Source organism: Leptosomus discolor, chromosome 1 (assembly GCF_034619465.1).
Source record: "Leptosomus discolor isolate bLepDis1 chromosome 1, bLepDis1.hap2, whole genome shotgun sequence".
NCBI lineage: Eukaryota > Metazoa > Chordata > Aves > Leptosomiformes > Leptosomidae > Leptosomus > Leptosomus discolor.
Genome location: NC_141391.1, coordinates 169,227,925 through 169,247,548, shown reverse-complemented (window position 1 = coordinate 169,247,548; position 19,624 = coordinate 169,227,925). Strand labels below are relative to the sequence as shown.

The 19,624-nt window shown below is 39.0% G+C and overlaps 1 protein-coding gene across 1 annotated transcript in view; it reads right to left on the bottom strand.

Moving 5' to 3' along the window:
• EEA1 (early endosome antigen 1) overlaps window positions 1-19,624 on the bottom strand; it is a 73,471-nt gene that overhangs the window by 10,032 nt on the left and 43,815 nt on the right. The window contains exons 13-23 of the mRNA XM_086461867.1: window positions 15,693-15,842; window positions 14,543-14,662; window positions 14,001-14,204; window positions 13,171-13,371; window positions 11,647-11,760; window positions 10,280-10,435; window positions 8,199-8,338; window positions 7,254-7,584; window positions 5,660-5,761; window positions 4,051-4,245; window positions 3,014-3,196 (exon numbers count right to left, since the gene is read on the bottom strand). Coding sequence (XP_086317993.1) covers window positions 3,014-3,196; window positions 4,051-4,245; window positions 5,660-5,761; window positions 7,254-7,584; window positions 8,199-8,338; window positions 10,280-10,435; window positions 11,647-11,760; window positions 13,171-13,371; window positions 14,001-14,204; window positions 14,543-14,662; window positions 15,693-15,842 — 1,896 coding nt within the window. The remainder of the gene's footprint in view (window positions 1-3,013; window positions 3,197-4,050; window positions 4,246-5,659; window positions 5,762-7,253; window positions 7,585-8,198; window positions 8,339-10,279; window positions 10,436-11,646; window positions 11,761-13,170; window positions 13,372-14,000; window positions 14,205-14,542; window positions 14,663-15,692; window positions 15,843-19,624) is intronic.

Below are 19,624 nucleotides of genomic sequence, written 5' to 3'. Positions count from 1 at the left end.
TCCGGTCGCAGAGGCTGCATTTTTCAACCAAAATACATTCGCAGCAAATCGCATCCACAAAACGCTAACCACCCTCTCGCTTTCCTCTGCCAGGCCTAGCTCGCCTCCGGCCCCGGCCCACCGCTGGGACCCGCCGCGGCTGAACCGGAGGCCGGGCCCCGCCAGCCCCGCCCGCTCCGCCGCCCCCTCCCCGGCAGCGCCGATCCCATCCCCCCCCCCCCCCCCCCCCAGTCACCCCCCGGCCCCCCCCGCCCAGGAGCCAGCCATCCCGGCGGTGACGTTCCCACCAGCCGCCAGCAGATGGAGCTCTGGGCACGGCCCAACGCCTGCCGCCCGCTCCCAGGAACCGGACCCACCACCCGGCTCGCCTCACCCACACGCTGCGCGGCCTTGTGTGACCTATCCCCAAGCCCGAAGCCTCGGCCTCGCCACGGGGGAATATTTAAGCGTTCCCTTGTAGTATTTTTATCTAAAGAAGACCGAGCATCGCTACGATCTCACGACAGGGCCTGTCCGGGCCTGTCCTGGACCTTGCTGGGCTTCAGCCCCTTGCTGACCCAACGCCGCTGTGCGGGAAGGTCACATTTCTTAGTAGAAATCCTGCACGGAAAGACACGCCAGCTCACCTTCCATACTAGTTTTAAAAGCTTCTACGACTGCCAACTAATAACATTAAGACCAGTCTGAACCTCAGTCCACCTATCAGTTTCAGTTCCGCGCTTAAACCAAAATCATAGAATCACAGAATGGTTTGGGTTTGAAGGGACCTTAAAGATCACCTAGTTCCAAGCCCCCTGCCATGGGCAGGGACACCTCCCACTAGAACGGGTTGCCCAAAGCCCCATCCAGCCTGGCCTTGAACACTGCCAGGGAAGGGGCATCAAATCCATAGCCCTGGCTCAAATTACTGATTTTTATGAAGTAACTCACCCAAGGCAAAACGTAATCCAGACAACTGACTTTGAACTGGACTGTGAAACTCTACCACAAAGCTCTTCTGACTTGAGCGGCATTTTGATATTCAGCTCTCATGACTAACATTATCACACTGAGGCTTTCTGAACATGTTTTCCCCTTCGCAGTCTTCTAAGACAAGTTATCACTGCTTCTTTAGGTTAACATTGCAATGAGGTGGCACAGACATGATTAAAAGATCAGCTCCCCACCTTTTCACTCTTCTACACTTTACAGAAAAAAGTGGTGGCAAGGAGACATCACTAATCCTAATTAATATGCTTTGTAAACATTTTTTTAAATCGAGCGAACAGCCTCCAAGTTGGTACATCACTTCAGTAGCGAGAACCCCAATCTTCCTCAGGCTTTCTAGGCTCCACAGAGATTTACATAATAAATCAAGTTACCTGACTCCTCATCTTGAAAATCTTATTTTCCCATCACCATCACCTTATTTTACCCTTTTGCATGGATATTCTCTCTCTCTTGCCACCATCCCCATTCAGGTTTAAAACCACGTGGGATGCCTGCTGTCCTATTTAATACCTTCCAGAACTAGAGGTCATCAAGCTGGTTTAATAATCCTTATTCAGAGCTATTTTTGCAACAAGCGATACTTAAGTGAAAACTATACTAAAACACCCAGTTACTGAGCACATCCAATGCTTTTACAGGTCACTGCGTTACCAAATGTTGATCTAAATGCATTGCAGGGAATTAACTCACAGAGGTAGGCGTGCTATAGTAACTAACCGTAAGAAAGGGTATGTTTAAACCGCTGTTGCTTGTTAATCATGCTGAAGTTCTTCATAATTTAACATAGCGATTCAACCAAGCTGCACTGAAAGTAAAGTTTCTGCAACCTGCAGGGAAATGTGGCATGTAATCTAATGCTATAGAGGAGGACTATTTTGTGGACTCCAGCGGACGATACATAGAGGAGCTATCTCTCTTTTTCTTAAAACAACCCTGAACCTGGAGTTTGGCTAGGGCTCCACAGTTCACATGGGCCTATCTGAAATGGCCACAAGACCTTTCATGATTTCAGTGGTGGGACTGAAAGGCCTCCACTGGGACAGGTGAAAAGGAGCAATGAAATCTAAGCAGTCACCAAAGGCTCCCTTTATACATAACGAAGCAAACAGAAGCTGACATCTAAAACAGATCAGATGATCTGTCCTCCTGAAGGGTCTATTTCACTCCATAAACTTCAGAAGAGACTAGAACAACAGTGTCAGACAGACACAGGCAAAGCTGCAGTGGGATTCATCTGAAGGGATAAGTGCCAAAGCTACACGTCTTGCCAGTAGACAGCCAGTCTCTGCAGCACAGTATGTCCTGGGACTAACTGGAGCACTGGCTTAGCACTGACATGAAGGAGGGGGCAGAACAAAAAAGGACAAAACACACCTTTGCTGACTGACTCAACTCCCAGCAACACCTCTTTGAAGTGTTATTAAATTAGGGTGAATACACCCTAATTACCAAAATCACATAAATTCAGCTTAGGAATAGCAAAAACTTCAAGGACTAAGTTCAGACACTTGTATTTCAGGCAGGTCCCTAAACACACTGTTTCTATTAGTTTGACATCTCTGAACGTCTACAGTCAAGTCAGAAAAAGGGGAAGGGGCAAGGACATGGGGAAAAGACTGACAACTAAAATTACAGTTAAATCATCTGGAAGATAGCGGTTATTCACATGCTGTCAGAGACCCTGCCCTAATTAGCTATGCTGTTTAAACTGGCTGAAAGTTACAATACATAATAAGAAAAAAGCAACACAAAAAATTAACTCTTAAAAGAATACAACATTAAATCATCTTGCACTTCACTGCTGCACAAACGCAAGGGTATTTCAGGTAAACTAGCAAATACCCTTGGCTTTAAATTAGTTTCAGGATTTGTCCCAGGGGAAGGGATTGAACAGCACTAAATTCTATATATAGCAGAAGAGCTTTTTTTCCACCTATACAGTTCTTGCACTGTTTCTTGGTCTTCAAAATGGATACAAACAGATCTACTAAGTCATGTACGACATTAAAATGACTCTAAGTACCTTAAGGTCTTGCCTGGTTGCCAGCAGCTCAGACTCTTTCCCATAAAGGTCCAGCTGCAGCTTCTCCATGTTTTCCTTATGTTTTTCATGGGTCTTCTGTAAGTCTGCTAGCTTGACTTTCTCTGCTTTAAGCTCCTGTGCTGACAAAATAGACTGCTGTTGCAGTTTATTCTCCAGTTCTGCCTGAAACATAAGCATAGGACGTTTCAATTAAACTTACAGAGAGTAAAGCAAGCTTAATCATTTCAATAAATTGCATTTCTACTGCAAAATGAGATTTTTTTCCCACTTACAAAATAGCAGTTCAGTAATCTGATGCTTCTGATTTTACAGTAATATTCTCTAACTATTTTAACAATAAAACTTAATTCATGTCAAAAGACTAAGTGAAACATATTAAGACCAAACACTAAAAATCTAAATAATGTTTCCAAGTCCTAAAGTTTCCACAGACTGACTAAAGCATGAATATAATCATGTAGCATAGGGCGGCCAAAGCTGGAGCAACATTTAACAGTGCATGGCACACAACACAACATTCCCTAAAGCTGTAAGACTTTGAACTCTTTCCACTATGGTTTATGAGTTTCATACTGTCACTTGGATAAATTCTTTTGGTATAACAAGAGAAGACTTGGTTTAAAACTGCCATGGACTTTCCAAAACACTGCAGAGTTTGTTTAAACTACTCTCACAAAATTCTACTGCTTTACAAGAAAATGGCAGCTCTTGCCTCATAGCATGCTCCTGAAGCAAAATAAACACATTCAATCTAGCCATTTTTATCACTTTATTGAAACTCAATTCCTACAGAACTCATATTTCAGCACTGGTTCTTCTTACTTTATTGTTGTTGTTGATGTTGTTTCTGTCTCCAACAGCATCTGAAGACCTTGTTTCCACATCCTGACCTTATCATTTCCAACAAGATTACTGAAAACAGCTGTTTATCTCAAAGATACTGACAAAAAAGCTGCAGCATTTATCAGAGACATTTACATTAATTTTCTTAGAAGTGTAAGAGATGCCAGTCCTACCTTTTCTAAAAGGGCAGTTTTTAATTCAGCTTGCAGTGTCTCACTGTGTTTTTTCTTCTGCTCAAAAGAGTCCTTTAACTCTCTCAGCTTTCCCTGGAGATGTTGCTCGCTTTTTTCTTTCTCCTTCAGAAGACCCTGAATTTCCACTACTTGCGCCCGTGCTGAATCAAGTTCTATCGACAACTGCTTAGAAATCTGTATTCAAAAATATTAAATAACTGTATATAATTTTAATTTAAATCACTATTTGTACATGCTCTTGTATGTGAAACGGCCTGTTGAACTGTGTGGATGACTAATTATGTAGCTCAAAAAGCAAACAGACAATTTCACAGATGAAAAACTGATCAAAGCTGTTAAAGCTGAAGATACAACTTCAGGAAATCAGCTCCTAAAAGACTGCCAGAAGTTGAGGAGAATCCCCCTGACTGTAAGAATCTGAAAGGCTTGCCCTACTCTTTTCTCTAGGCATCTGCTATTTGCCTCTGCCAGACACCAGGCACCTTTCTTGTGATTCAGTATGCCCACTCCTATGTTTTTACAAAGACCTGCAGATTATTTGCAGGAAACAGTTTCCAAGTATGCTACCGTTATTTCTTGTGCACAGAACCAGACCATCCCACAGTGCTGCTGCTACCTTCTGCTTCAGAGCAATGGTTGAACGCTGGCAAGTAAATTTTAAGAGCTACCATAACACATTAAAATCATCTGTTATTCCCAATTTCCTACCCTTAGAGCAACTGCAGTCTTTTTTCACCATTCAAAATTAAGAGCAGGCAACTCTTCTCAAGCCAGCCGTGGTCTGGGCTCTCCTGCTACCAACTGGAGACACCAAACTCATCCTCCCACACTTGCCACAGAGCACCATAGTGCTTCTGCTGAACAAGAGAGGAGCCAGGGCAGCAGCAGCAGTACAGAGCAATTACCATCACACCTGTACATCCACAAACCCTCCTTCAGGCAGCAAGAGTCCATCACAGTCCATCAAACTGTGTCCACTGATTGTATCTTTTCTGATTCCTTTAGGGAACAGGTAAAGAAATCCATGAAAGCAGATTTGGCCTTCCGGCTGCAAGCTGGACTACATGATTTTGCAGTCTGAATGCTCATCTTTAAAAAAAGAAGTACATTTGGTCCTTATGCAGTCACAGACAAGCGACTGACTGACAAAAGTTTTGGCAACTAAATCCTTCAAAGATATGTGAAAACATCCTGTCAACCACATAGAGAACATACTGATTAGGCCTGAGACTAAAACAGATCTAAGGATACAACGTAACAACTTTTATTATATGAAAGTATGAATAAAAATGAGGACATGGTAATACCATGCAACTGTTTCACTAATGAAAAAATCTGAAGGGCTGAAATCCCCCACTAAGGTATGTGGGGCACATAAAGGTATGAGTAAAACCTGTATTTTAAAGCTCCATAATAATATCTAGGAAATTTTTTGTATCACTTTATTTCAGTGCCCCGGGTAGGTTATAATTTGAGAACAGCAACCTCTTTATTTCTCATCAGTCCCAGCATGTGAGACTGAAAACAAACTTTTTAAACATTCATTATTATTGATTTCTAAGTTTTTGAAACTAAGTGCACAGCTTACCCCTTCCTTTTTTTCCAGTGAGTTTTTCAATTCATTCCTCTCTTTAGCTACAGACTCTGTTTGTACCTGGAGCTGGTGTTTTACTTCTTGGCAGGACTTTTCCTAAAAGACGTAAGAGAAGGAAATATTCCTGTGAGCTTCTAAGACAGCATACCAGGTATTTTTGCTGGATCTACAAAGCCTTGAAAAATAATGCTTTCCTTTTCAGTGAGAAAGCTTTCCTTCTCAGCTGCAGACATATTTTCAGCTCAAAACTTCTCAAAACTTAAACAGCAGTAAATCTAAGATGAACACAGCTGATACCCTGTACTAAAAAACGCAGCCACATGCTGAAAAGTTTTTCTGATTAGGGATAGTCTCCCTGTTCGAAGCTGCTGTTGGCAGCCCTTCTTCTTGTGGAAAGCAGTAGGCTCATCGCTCTCCTCGGGATCCAAAATTTCTTGATGTTCTAAAACTCAGAAGCAAATACATTTGCAGGACTTGTACGCAAATACAACTACATTTTTAAGCCCAAATACTATGCACTTAAGACAGTGGCGAGCCTCCAAATGACTACAGAATTAGAAGCAGAATCTGGACTCGTATCTTTAAGTCTAAATTGGGGAGAAAATCCTTCAAGTTTTTAGGAGAAACAAATATTTGAACAGCAGTAACCAAGTAAAGCAAACAAAAAGGCTTATCTTAAAAGGTGAAAGAGTAAAGGAAAAAATGTTATTTTTAACTAAGAGCAGAAATTTTTTTAGATCAGAATAAAAGCAGCTCTGAATGGCTTCTGGGAAATGGTGACATGTAAGATGAGAAGGGAATGAGAAAGGCACCCCTAACATGTCTGAGGCAGGGGTGTCAGAACAACTGTATAAAAAAAAAAAAATCTATAAAACATGAATTCACACAGTGCCCATTCATACTACTAACAAAGCAAAGGAGCGAAGAGCAATGTGTACTTTAAGGCTAGTGGGAGTTCACTTTCTTTGCCATAACAGGTTGCTCTGGTAGTCAAGCACTTGTTATACTGTCACATGCAAGACCTTTCTGAAACTCAGATAGTTCTAGTACTCTGGTAATACCTTAAGCTCTGCATCTCCCCGAATGACAATGTTACTCTGCCTGCAGTATGCAGCCTTCTAGCGTGTCCAGACAAGTGTACAGGAAGGTTCTATATACAAAAACTCCAGAAAGAAAACTAAAATGATCTCAGAAAAATAACATCTGCTTCAATATGGTTGCACTTCAGCAAGCAGTTTATAACTTTGTGTTGTTATAATAAGACTGATGCATTTTTAAAAACAGGGACATTTCCCATCAAAGTGTTTCACCACTTGTCTCCATCTAGTTTCTTCACCCTATTAAAGGCAATCAGCAAGAAAAAGGGATCCCATTGTGTGATATGACTGATGTTTACTATTGTAAACATCCAGAAAAAAAAATTTAAGGTAGGACAGATGTATGAACTACTAAAAACCACAATATTTTTCATTAAGGCAATTGATTTCCATGCATTGTCATTGTATTTACACTGCTTTCAGACAGAAAGCAAAGCACTTCATCAGACTGTAAATACAACAAACAATGTCTAATGAAAGAAGCTACTAACCATTTCTGCCACAGCTGCTTTTCCTTTTTGTATTTCTTTTTCTAATTCTTCCTTTCTTTTTTTGAAGGATTCAGCACTTTTTGAGAGCTTGTCTTTGGTAGCTGTAAGATCCTTTAATAGAGCATCCTTCTCTAATTTCACTTGTTGCAGCTCTGATGTTGCTGCTTGCATTTTACAATCAAATTCCTTGAGTTGTTTACTCGTATCTTGGTTTGATTTCTCTAGGTTTTGTTTGAGGCTGGCCTTTTCCTCCTCCTGCTTTGAAATTTGCTGTTTCGCTTGTTCAAGGTCCTCAGACTTCTTCTGCAAATCCAATTTAGCATTAGACATCCTGCAAATACAAAAAGAGAAACATAATACTTTTTTTTTAAAAAAAAAACCCTTCTTCACAGGTTCTTCTGTGTCATTAAATATCTCTATTATTTAATACATTAACTGCAAAACTACTTCAAGGCATACCTTTTTCATCAGAGCATGAGCATTTTGTCCTTCCAATGAAGACATACCAGCAACTCTAAAAAAACATTTTGAGATGGATTTTTCTTCCTCAACTACACTAAAAAGAAAATACCTCTTTGCTGCTTCTGCTTAATTTGAAAATTACTCCTTGAAAAAAGTTACAGAGCAACAGATATTAAAAGGCGGATGTCATGACATCAACCTGTTCAGATATTTAGGTGACAACAAGCATAGTTAATAAACCAAAGAAGTGTATCGAATCACATCAGTCAGTGACTCATGAGACAACATGGCAGACGGAGTCTGCATGGCACATAGAGTGAAAGAAAACAGGTGGGATAAAACTCAATTCTTGTAGCAGAGGGAACACATCACTTATCTATGATTGTAGGAAATCACGGGAGAGAACACAGTTTCAACTCTAGTCCACACCACTCTAGTTCTAGGTCTGCCTTTCAAAAGTACTGTAACATAGGAAATGCATACGCTTCTCTTGCTGCTTCAAGTTGTTTACTCAGTTCTGCTGTTCGGAGGTCTAATTCTGTAGATTGCTGTCGCTGCTGCTGTAACTCCTGAAGAGCTTGTTCTTTGCTTGCTTTAGCATCAAAAATGTCAGCTTCAAGTTTCTGAGATGGAAAAATAAAACGTTAGAGCCATCAGAACACAACCAACAAAATAAAAATAGCAACAAAAAGCAGAAATCATCTAGCCTGTGAGCAGCATTTACCGTAGAATGTGTTCACTGTAGAAAGTAGTCACAATTCTCACACATCGCCTGCCTATTTCATTAGTTTGCTATTTATCTTTCATTATTTAGTTCCTGAAAATCTCTCGCTCCTCCAGAACTGAACTATTTTGTTAAAACATTCTGAAATCACCTCTAAATTAAAGGCCAAGCAGCCATTTTACTGCAAAGTAATAGTTAAAAAGCAGGAATCTTTCAAGCGCCTATCCAAAAAACACCTATACAAAACCAGGCCATACACAGCTCAGCTTTGGGGCTGGTTCTCAGCCACCTCCGAGTACTTTCAGGAGTTTGAAATGATTGCTGATCTACATATCCTAAGAACTCTGCCGTTCTTTATAACATAAACAGAGACACAAACTACAGCTGTAAAGAAATCCTATCCCACACTTGCCTACAAGTAGTTTTTCTTGCTTTGTTTTCAGAAGGTGCGTGTTCATTTACATGGAGTATAAAGAACACAGGAGTCTTCAGCAAATGGGTGCTGCTTACAAGTCCTCAACATGCTGCCTGTTTTACAGGCTCTTCTGCTTTCATGCAGTGGCCATAAAACAAAATGGCCAAATTTCTCCAACAAAATTCTTGAGGGCTTTTTATTTTCTTTTTTCTTTTTTTTTCTTTTTTTTTTTTTTAAATACCACACATTCAACTGGAATAATCCCAAAGAATGGTGATGACACAAAGATTTAACACAGAATTGCATTCCTGTTGACAGCATCAACGACCCTGCTCAGTTTCACACTTCAGCTACCAGGAACCTCATAAAACCTTGTGCAAGCAAGCACTATATTCCTCCCAAGTGTTTGTGTCTGTTGGTTACTTGTGAAACTTTAGCAAAAGGATGAAAAATAAAGACACAAACGAAAGCAGGCAGAAAAAAAAGCAGCGTGCAAAAGAGGAGGGAGATAGAAGCACAAAATAATGCAAATGTGTGCCTGCTTTATTTTTTAATAGCATTGGATTTAAAATTTCATACGAGGAAAACAACCTCCCTTCTTTTCTACAGAGCACATAAACTAGGAAAAACACCCCACTCAACCTTGAGCACAAAGACTGCTAATCTCCCTCAAAACAGAGACAACACTAAAACCAATTCTGCATTGCTCCTAAGATCCCTGTAACATATGGTTTTATGTATCATGAATTTCAACCACCAAGAATGCTTAAAAAAATACTGAACAATGGTTAAAGTCGAAATTTGAAGGTACTCAAGCATTAGGACTATTTCATATCCTTTACTGAAAACATTAGTATCTCAAATCACCAAAAGGTTCTGCAAACCTTCTGCCAGAATTGTGTGTACTTTAAGAAAAAAAATTATTCCCAAAAAGGAATGCAAAACTCAAGATCAAGTTAGAGGAAAAATCTTGATAAAAAGCCTCTCTCTGTATAAGCCTACTGAAAGGCTTCAGAAATAAATCAAACCAGACAGGTAGTGTTAACTTGGGCTAACTCATGTAACACATATTCCCTGCTACCAGTTGTAAAGTGTATAAGATTGAACTTGAAGATTCTAATTTTGGGAAGTATTCATGTTCCCTCTTATAACACTTTCCAGGTGGCACAGGGGTTGGTAGAAGCACACATACAGGAAAATGAATGTGCAGTGGCAATGTCCTAAGCCTGTCTTCTTAGTGTGATATGCGAGCATGGAAGAAGAGGAGAATAGGGTTAAACAGTGGATCAGGAAACACTAGTGAAAACCTACAAGTGGTATTGTTACAACCCTTCCCCCTTAACTAGAGCACAGCTTTTGTCACATGCTACTAAACAGCAGAGAACATCAGCTTCTGTAACCTCAGATACTGTGTTCAATACGAACCTTAAGCTGTCCCTCCAGCTCTTCAGTTTTCTGTTCTAAATAAAGACGTTTCTCTTTGTAGTCTTTGAGATTGGCTTCCAGCTGAGCACAGTACTCCTGCTTGTCATTCAGCTTAGCTGTAACCTGATCCAACTGAACACTGACCTTATTTAACTCCTGAGGTAAAATAAAAATACGAGGGTTGTTAGTTTTTAAATAACTTCCAAAAATTACTAATGTCACATATGCTTTAAATGTTCTAATGTGTTCAAACTGAAAAGGAATATAATGTCTCTTTTTTTTTATTCTGAGGGGAAGGAAATTGAGAGAGGAAACACAAACTTGAACAAATTCTCTGTTAAACTGACAAAATTTCTTTTAAAGCCTCAATAGTCCTCTCAAACTTTACAGGCTGTGGGCTAAATCTTAACAAAGGTGTCTGAAGTTGTAAATGGAAGACAAATTGTCGGTAATAAAGGCACTAGATCCTGCAGTTAGTACAACAGTAACTTGAAAGTAACACTACAAAACCTTAGAGAAAATTTTTGCTGTCTTCATGAAATCAGCTACCACTGAAGAGGAAAGCCAATACCATGGAATCAGTCAGTTCTCCACATACCAGAGATGATTTCAAACCATTTCGTTCATCAGAAAACAACATAATTTCTGCAAAAGACATGAATGCATTCACCTAGTAACCACTATGATGACAGCAACATGAAAGCTCGTTGCACTCCAACCAAGCTTATTTATTCAATTATTAATTAATTATTTAGTACTTCCAAAAGAGGTCTGTTTATAGCGAACCCTAAAAAATGATGCTGTGTTAGCATCTGCTGGATGTTTCCATGAAGACCACAGCAGCACTGATTCTAACAATGCAAATATTTGATTCAGCATCTGGTGGAAGGCTCCACCAAGATTAACACAGATTAAAACATGCAATTTTAACAACAGTCTTCTGGGTTTCGGTGTCTTATGGCACACAGGTAATTGTTTCTGAATACAGGCATCTGATTCTGCATTTATCTGAATCTGCAATAAGAGTTAAGAATTTTCACTTGTACCCAGTGCATTCTACAATCTTTTCTTCATAACATACCGGTGAGAATGGAATTTCACCCCAATAGGACAATTTATATTCTGAACTATAATCCTACAGCAAGGAGTGGATTCCCAAGTAAATTCTTTACACTGCAAAATAGAACTGGTCCAGATTACAGCAAAAAGAACTGAATGCATATCACATGGTTAAAATATCCTAAATGATGACTTCCAAATGCATGCATAACCACATGTTTCTATAGATCGCAAACAGACAATTCTTAGGTTTTTAAGTAGTTTTTTTAGGTAACATAGAAACTTTATGTTTCTATGTTGCTTATAACCTGTTGCTTGTCTTGCAGTGCGTGCTGGGCAGTGTCCAGATGATTCTGAAGATCTGCTCTTTGAGCAGCTTTCGATGCTTCTGCTGAAAGTAGCAATTCAGTCTTTGCTTTTACCTGAAAGACAAGTTGTATTTCACTGAAACATCTCTTTTACCTTAGCTCATTTTAAATTTTTTTATACTCATGAGTAGTTCAATAGTAAAATCAGTAGTTTTCATGTGTTACTTCAAAAAAAAAGTTTTTCAGTTTACAAAAAAATCAGGATTTTAAGCAACAGTTAGTTCTTACTTGGAGCTAAAAAAACAGACAAAAAACCTCCCACCAGTCCCACTCATCTTCTGTTCTAGGAAAATATTTTTACTTACAAGCAAGGAACAATGGGATAGACTTACTGCATTCACAAACATAACCTCAGAGGACATGCACATTCGAGGTCCTTCAAAATTTTTAAAAGCAAAAACAACAACAAAAATACGCTTCGACATGCATAGTATCTTTCTCTGTTCCTGTCTGTCAGGCAGCAACTCCCCTGCCTTCCAAAATACCCAGTAAGCAAAATTCAGAAGGCAGGTGTTGGTGCACAGAGACAATATTCAGGACCACCTGCTACTGTGGTTTACTATGTTTCTTCTTAATAGAAATGCTACTTCTCTGAAGACTGTAAAGAAGCACACATTGCCTTAAAAAGCAGTTTCAACGGTCCATAGATTATTCAGTTCTAACTCTAATGTCTTGGTGAACAAACAGCTGAGATATTGTAGCAAAGCCCAGTAAAAACACCACAAAGCTACATCCGAAGAAGTTCCTAGATCTGTTTGGAAACTCAGTAACAGTGATTCAAAAGACACCACAGCACGTTAGTCCAACAACAGAACTAGCTGCTCCAAGTGTACCAATGCAAGAACATAATAGCTGCCAAACTTCTGATCAAATGTTATTTATTCTTTGGGATAGCTGAACATAATTAGCAGCTTTTAGCTTAAGCAGCACTTAAACAGTAGGAGAGTCCACGTTGAGCCCATACTGGGGAACTTCCTTGCTTAGTAAATTAAATTGACAACAAGGTGGCCCGCAACTTTTTAGTTTTGTTTTTGACAAAAGACATCAGCAGAGGAAATTTCTAGGCAACAAGATCTTAGAGACCTGACAGACTTTTACTCCAGTGTACAGAATACAGGACTGATAAGCACAGGGGTTTTGATGGCTAATCATTACAACTACAACAAGAGATACTTGAAGACAGATTTTCCCAATGCAATTATGAACTCTGGGGGTTTTTTAAATTAAAAAACAAACAAAGAAAAAACCACACAAACAAAAAAAAAAAAAAAACCCCAACACTTGCCATCTATTGTTATTATGAATCTGCTTAGATTTTCCTCAGTTTTATCTGCCTTATTCTACCTCATTCATGTGTTAGTAGAAACATGCAATTTTTCCTAAATTGCATTGTATGTTCTCTGGAGAGAACAGAAAAATCACAAAGAGGATTTATCATAACCAGACAATATCGAGTTCCATTACCTGTACATCAAGTTGTGATACTTTCTCTTTACTTTCATTCAGCTGGCTTGTTAGTTCAGTGATGTTTGCTTCCAGGGAAAGCACACGGTCTTGAGCAGCTCTTAGATGTGCCTTTTGCTCCTGCACTTGCTCATGCAAATTCTCTTGGGCTTGTTTATGACTTTCTGATTGATTCTTAAGCTTCTCTGTCAGCTGAGTTACCTGCAGTGAAAAAAAAAAAAAAAAAAAAAAAAAGGAGGTAAGTAAAAGAGAAGGCTGGAACAGGATGTCCAAAGTAGTCATAAATCTATCAAATTCTAGCGTGTCTTATCATGGCTTTGAAGGCCCAACACTATCACATTTCTTTTTCTGAATTATTACAGTAAAGCTATATTGTACACAATACCAGAGTTTAAATAGATTACCAGTTGAAAATGGAAGCAAATGGGAATCAGCAATTTGGCTTTACTGTAACAAAAACAAAATACTAAGGAGACAACAGATGGCAGGCTAAACTGAATTTTGGTGTTGAAAGCGGGAATTGAACCTCTTTTTAAGAGAAACAAACACGTATATGCATCCAAAAATTATTTGTAAGCACATACTACTAGCATATATAGTAGCATACATAAGAAATAGCTAGCAATTCCTTCCCCTACACGGATTGCAAGGAAGTCATCAAAACAAAAGTCCTGTGAAATTTACACCAAGATCTTTAAAGCAAGCATCAAAGAAACAGCAAAGTACAGATAAGAACTAACTGCGGCTTAAAATCTTGATGAGACAGAGAAAAAGGAAACAAGATTCAATAACGAGAATGAAAGAAAAGAAACAAGTCTCCGAGTTCTTACCTGTATTTGCAATGCATGGTTCTTCTCTTGGAGCTGGTTGAGAACTGCAGTTTCTCCTTCACCAGCCTGAATTTTTGCATATAAGTCCTCTCTTTCCTTCTCTAGCAGAGAGATGTTTTCCTTACTTTTTTGAAGCAAAGCCTCAAGATTTTGAATTTTTTGGTCCTTATCTCCAATTTGTCGTAGTACTTGCTCCAAATCATTCTAGAAAATCACATAGATTTGGTGCTTAGGGACATGGTTTAGTGGCGGGCTCGGTAGCGTTAGGTTGATGGTTGGACTTGATGATCTTAAAGGTCTTTTCCAACCAAAAAGATTCTATGATTCTGTAGTAGTTTCCTTAATTATAAGGACCTTGGAAGTTATTCCTAATGCATAAAACGTTGGATACATTTATTAAATACTTTCTGTATTATTCTGTTCTAGATTTACAAATTATTGAAACTAGTATACAGCACGCAAGCCACTTTTACAGAGAAAACTTATTTAAAACAACGAAATCCTGAAATACACTTTCACGTGGGGATACATAACTATGTTACCTGGGCTTCTCGTAGTTTTGCTGTAGTATTTTGCTGAAGTGTTTGCTGTTCCTGGTGCTGCTGTTTTGCCTTATCTAATTGATGTTGCAATTCAGTGGAATTTGCTGCTTTTTCCTTTAGCTGAAAAAAAAAAAAAAAAAAAACAACCAAAACCAAAAATCAAACAAACCAACCAGACTAATGAGTGAACAAGCACCATTCAGTATGCCAGTAATGCTCCGTGTTCATTCTAAAGCTACAAGATTTTAGTCTAAACAGGAATATTTGAAAACTGGTATAAAAATGAGTGTAATGCTAGTTAAAGAATCAAAATCTAACCAAGCATTCATTTCTATTAATAGGTGAGATTCTGTATCATAAGCAAGAACTATAAAACAACCATCAGATATATATGTATTATAGCTCTCAAAATATCTAAAACAAAAGGGATTTTTAGTATGTTTTTTCCAACATTTGTTAAGGTGTAACATGACTGATAATATAGATACCTGTAAAACAACATTATTATTACTATTATTAGCAGTTTTAGTAGCAACTTCAGTTTAGCAGTCTCTCCACTTCTATACTGGTCAAGGCTTTGTAAATTAGCTACAGAAAAGCTTTAAAGCTTTGACAACATACCACTCCAATATTTGGCCAGTCCCCATACAGGCAGCAGAAAATCAGCCGCATATACAAGATGCTTATTAAAACAAATAAAAATTAATAAAACAAGTGTTTTCTGCCCATCCACCCCACACAGGTTATTAACTATCAATGACCTGCTGTGCCATGTTCACTTTTTCTTCACATAGGGCTTCATTTCAATAAAATATCTACACAAAAACTTTACCTATATGGGCTTAAGTGCACCTAAGTCTCTTTTGGTAAGATCCTTAGACAAAGCTAATAAGTGCAAAACGCACATCTATTGTTCATCTGTAAAGCACCATGAACATACACGCATCCGATGAGCACTTAGCCTTACAAAAATCTGTAATGCAAGTGGCATTTAGGCAGATGTTGAGAATTTTACCGTAAGACTTTCAACAGTATTAGTCAAATGAAGTTCCCATAAGGACGAACTTTATAAACTGTATCATCACCACAAGCGTATATACAGGCTACTATCAGAACCAGAACAAACTAGAGTTTGCATAAAAGCCCCTACCTCCTCTTCAGCACGAGAAAGTTTTAATTGCAGATCAGCCACCTGCTGCTCTTTGTCCATCAGTTTCTCACTAGAGAGCTGCCTCTGCTCCTTGAGCCGCCCGTGCGCTTCGCCTAGCTGGCGCTCTGTTTCTAGAAGTTTACTGTGCAACTGCAAAAAAAAAAGTGTCATCCATTTTTTTAGTCATTCTTTAGTTAACAGCGCTGTATTTTAGACTCACTTTGTGCAAAGTTTTCATAACCCTGAGTAAAACAACTACATGAGCTCCTGAAGTCATGTATGTACCTCATGCACCTCGGAAACACAGGTCATGTTAAAGAGCAGCATCAAATGCACAAGCATGAACAAATACTCAAAAAAAGTAGGTTGGAGGGACTCAGAAACATCCTCATTTATCTACAGAAGGCCTTCAGTATGAGTTACAGAGATTTAACAGAAACCCAGAGAGGGCAATCCTCCAAAGGCATGAGGACTATCATGTAAAATGGTGATGCTTAGAGAGCAACCTCAGCTTACACAGCGCACCCCTCACACTTCTGTAGATCCAGTGGCTGAAGCACGATGCCTTTACCTGCTCCACTGGCTCCCACAATATACTGTTCCGCAATGCTAGACTAGTAAGAGTGTAATTCTTAGCTTGACCTGGCTACATCAATGGTTCCTTCACTCCAGAGGAGAGGTAATGAACCTTCAGTGTAGGGTCCAGCACCTCTCAGCAGCGGAGAGTCAGTAGGGGGATGCGCTCTTCCAGCTGGACATAAGCCTGCCTCATAATTTTTTCAGTCATCAAAAGCAGTACTGCACTATCTCCAAAGTGCAAGGATGACCCTTTACTATTCACTGCTATAAAAAGCTCTCTCCATAAAACCAGCTGTTCTTCTACTTGAAACCATCGCTATAGGTCCTGGGTTACCTCCTGCCTACTTCTACATGAACTCATTCACAGATTCACAAATGAACTTCCAACACAATGCAAAAACAGAGAATGGATCAGGCCTTGCAGCACAGCAAGAACTTCCTACAGGTGTCAGGATGACGGAAGCTTGCTTTCCTATGAATTTATGTCCAAGACCCTTGAACCATTCACCTTTTAACTCCCAGGTCCTCCCTTCAATATTCCTAAATCCTTCTCAAATTCATACTAGTATCTAGGCAAAACACAGCACAACCTTGTTGCTCACCGCAAGCTACCGCTTGTTGACCAGCCGGCTGCCTAGTGGGACAGGAAAAGGAATCGTGGTTCCGATAACATTAAATCTTCCCCACGGGCACTGAGGAGGTGAGGTACAAATATAAGTCTCTCTGCTCTACCGAGCTGCCTGTTTCCATAAGAATGTAACACTGAAGAACCTAACACTGCGTACCTTTAGGCCATCTGTCAAAATTTGGCTGAAGTTATCAAACAATGCAAAAGTTACAGGGGATGGAGACAGTGAAAACAAATGTGTCTGTGCCTTATTTTCTTAGGAAACCAAGCTAAATTATTTGTTTATATATCCACAACCACAAAACCCGTGAATGAAAAACCGTTTGGCATGCGGCCGAGGTGCTGATTGCTAACTATGACTGCAGTTAAGAGAGAGGTAAGAGAAGAGGGAGGACAGGGTGAGGAAAGAGACCATAAACTCTCTTCCAGTAATCAAGAACATCTGTCTTTTTCCACAGGAATAACTAAAATATTAATACTTCCTCCTCATTAAAAGTACAAACAAGAGCTGAAGGAAAAAAAAATCTAATGAAGAAAGGGTGCAACAAGGTAATTATTACAACTATTCATGGCTACGTTGATAAAAGGAGAGAATATTTGGAAAGGGGGAAATCAGCAACCAAAATTTTACAAAAGTCACTTTTGTTACAGGTGCAGTTAAGTATTTTTGAAGGACCTTAAGACTGACTTTAAGTAACCATAAAATCCAGGATTAATCTATGTTACAGAATACAAAAAAATATTTAGACTCTCAATGATACAATCAAGTAGATTCAAATTTTCTCAACAATAACAACAGTATTTATTAGCAATTAACATTTCTTCAAGACTGAAGGAGTCCGTATTTTCTTGTGTCACCCTCTTCCTACTGTTGTGCTGGAACCAACATTATCATTGGAGCTTCCTTCCATTGTGAAGATACTCTGTTCACATCACCCAAATTCTAAAATACACAAACTTAACCAGACATGCATCTCTTCAAATGAATTTTGAGAACATGGCAAGGATTCCTTGAAAATGTGGTTTGACTCAACAACTATACATATACCTTCATAAGCAGCATTCATTGTGTCAACAGAAGCTATTGGACTACATGCACAAAAAGATAATTCCATTAAAGTATTAAGTAAACAAATAGGAGAAATTTAGTCTTTTCATGACAATAGTAACTGAACTCTTGTTTGAAAGGAGAGAAAGAGAAGGTTTTGCTTGGCTTTAATTTTATTTTATACCATGTATGAAGGGCTTTTCTTCCTCCATCATTCTTTTACAACACAATTCTAAAACACATCCTGAGATCCAGCAGCTTGTTCAGGTTTTCTTGCTTAGACTGTCTTCCTTCCCAATGGTATCACCAGAGAACATGCAACGCCTCCATTTCCTTTCATAGGAATTCATTCAGCAATGCTTTATTGACCTTCCTCCTCTCTCATTTTCCCACCCCAAAAATCCTTCCTGCAAATGCCCTCTCAGACTAAAGCTAGATTTCAGCTCAACCTCTTGGGTTGTGCTTCTGAAGCCTGCATTCATGTTGCCTAGGCAGGCTGATGGCAGTTTTACCAAGTGAGGATTCCTAAGCATATAACTAACATTATCTCCCCTCCCCCTGACAGAAGACTGATGGGAGAAGGAAAGTCATTCTGGGGATGTAATGACATAAATGAAGTTTTGCCAAGCCACAGTTCTTCCAAGACAAACTATATACTCACAGCTTGCAGCTTAATCTATTTCAGACTTGACAAAAGGGTTGAAAATTGAGAAACACTCACTTTAAAATGATAAAGCTTTAGCAAGAGATTAAAATGAAGTATGTCATACTAACAAAAACAACAGGTTATTTTTTCCATTTTAGGACTAGACACGATTCCTAAGGCAAAAACGTTTCTCCAGTCTAACACATTACTCCCCAAGACCCTAGATAAAACAGAGTTCAACCAGCCTCAAATTTCAGTATGCTCAAAGTTGTATGAAAGTCCTGCTTGGACTCAGCAGAACAATACATAAGTGGTGGGGGGATGTATGCTCTGGGAGTTCTCATAGCTGTCAGCAAGATAAAGAGAAGGTGTTTGTGGAGAGACACTAAGGAATCAGTATTAAGTCTTCACATTATCCCTGCTTTTCACACTAAGTATCCCCTACTGTATTCACTATTCAATTTTAAAGCAAATCAAGCATTGTTCAGCTCTAATGCAAAATGAAGACTCACTTTTCTCAAACTTCCTATAGAGGAGTAAAATTACTACTAGAAGTGAAACGTCTTCTGATACTCTATCTGAATCTGTTTTTCTCATAACCTGAATTCATTATAGCTTCAGCTACCTTACAGAACCAGAATAAATAACCTTGCTGACTTCTTAGGATTTGCCTATTACCATATTTGTCATGGAAACTCAATATTCTGTGTTGCCCGCTCATTTGACAATACTTCCCTTATTTCAGGGAATGCATCAACAGAAAAGGGGGAAGGGAAAAACTGCAGGATGAAAGAAGAGTTCATTTAACACTAAAAGAAAAAGAGTGGACAACAAAAACCTGTCTCAGATCAGCTAAAGCCTTTTAAAAAGCCCTTTAAAAAAAAAAAAAAAAAGGCGAATCAGAACATCAGAAATAAGCCACAAAGTTTATGCTCATTCAACCTTAATCTTCAAAACTGAAATTATAAAGGCAGTTTTAAGAAGAGTTCCAGATAGAACAGAATTAGTAAGAGGTTTCCCTTTCAGAAAAA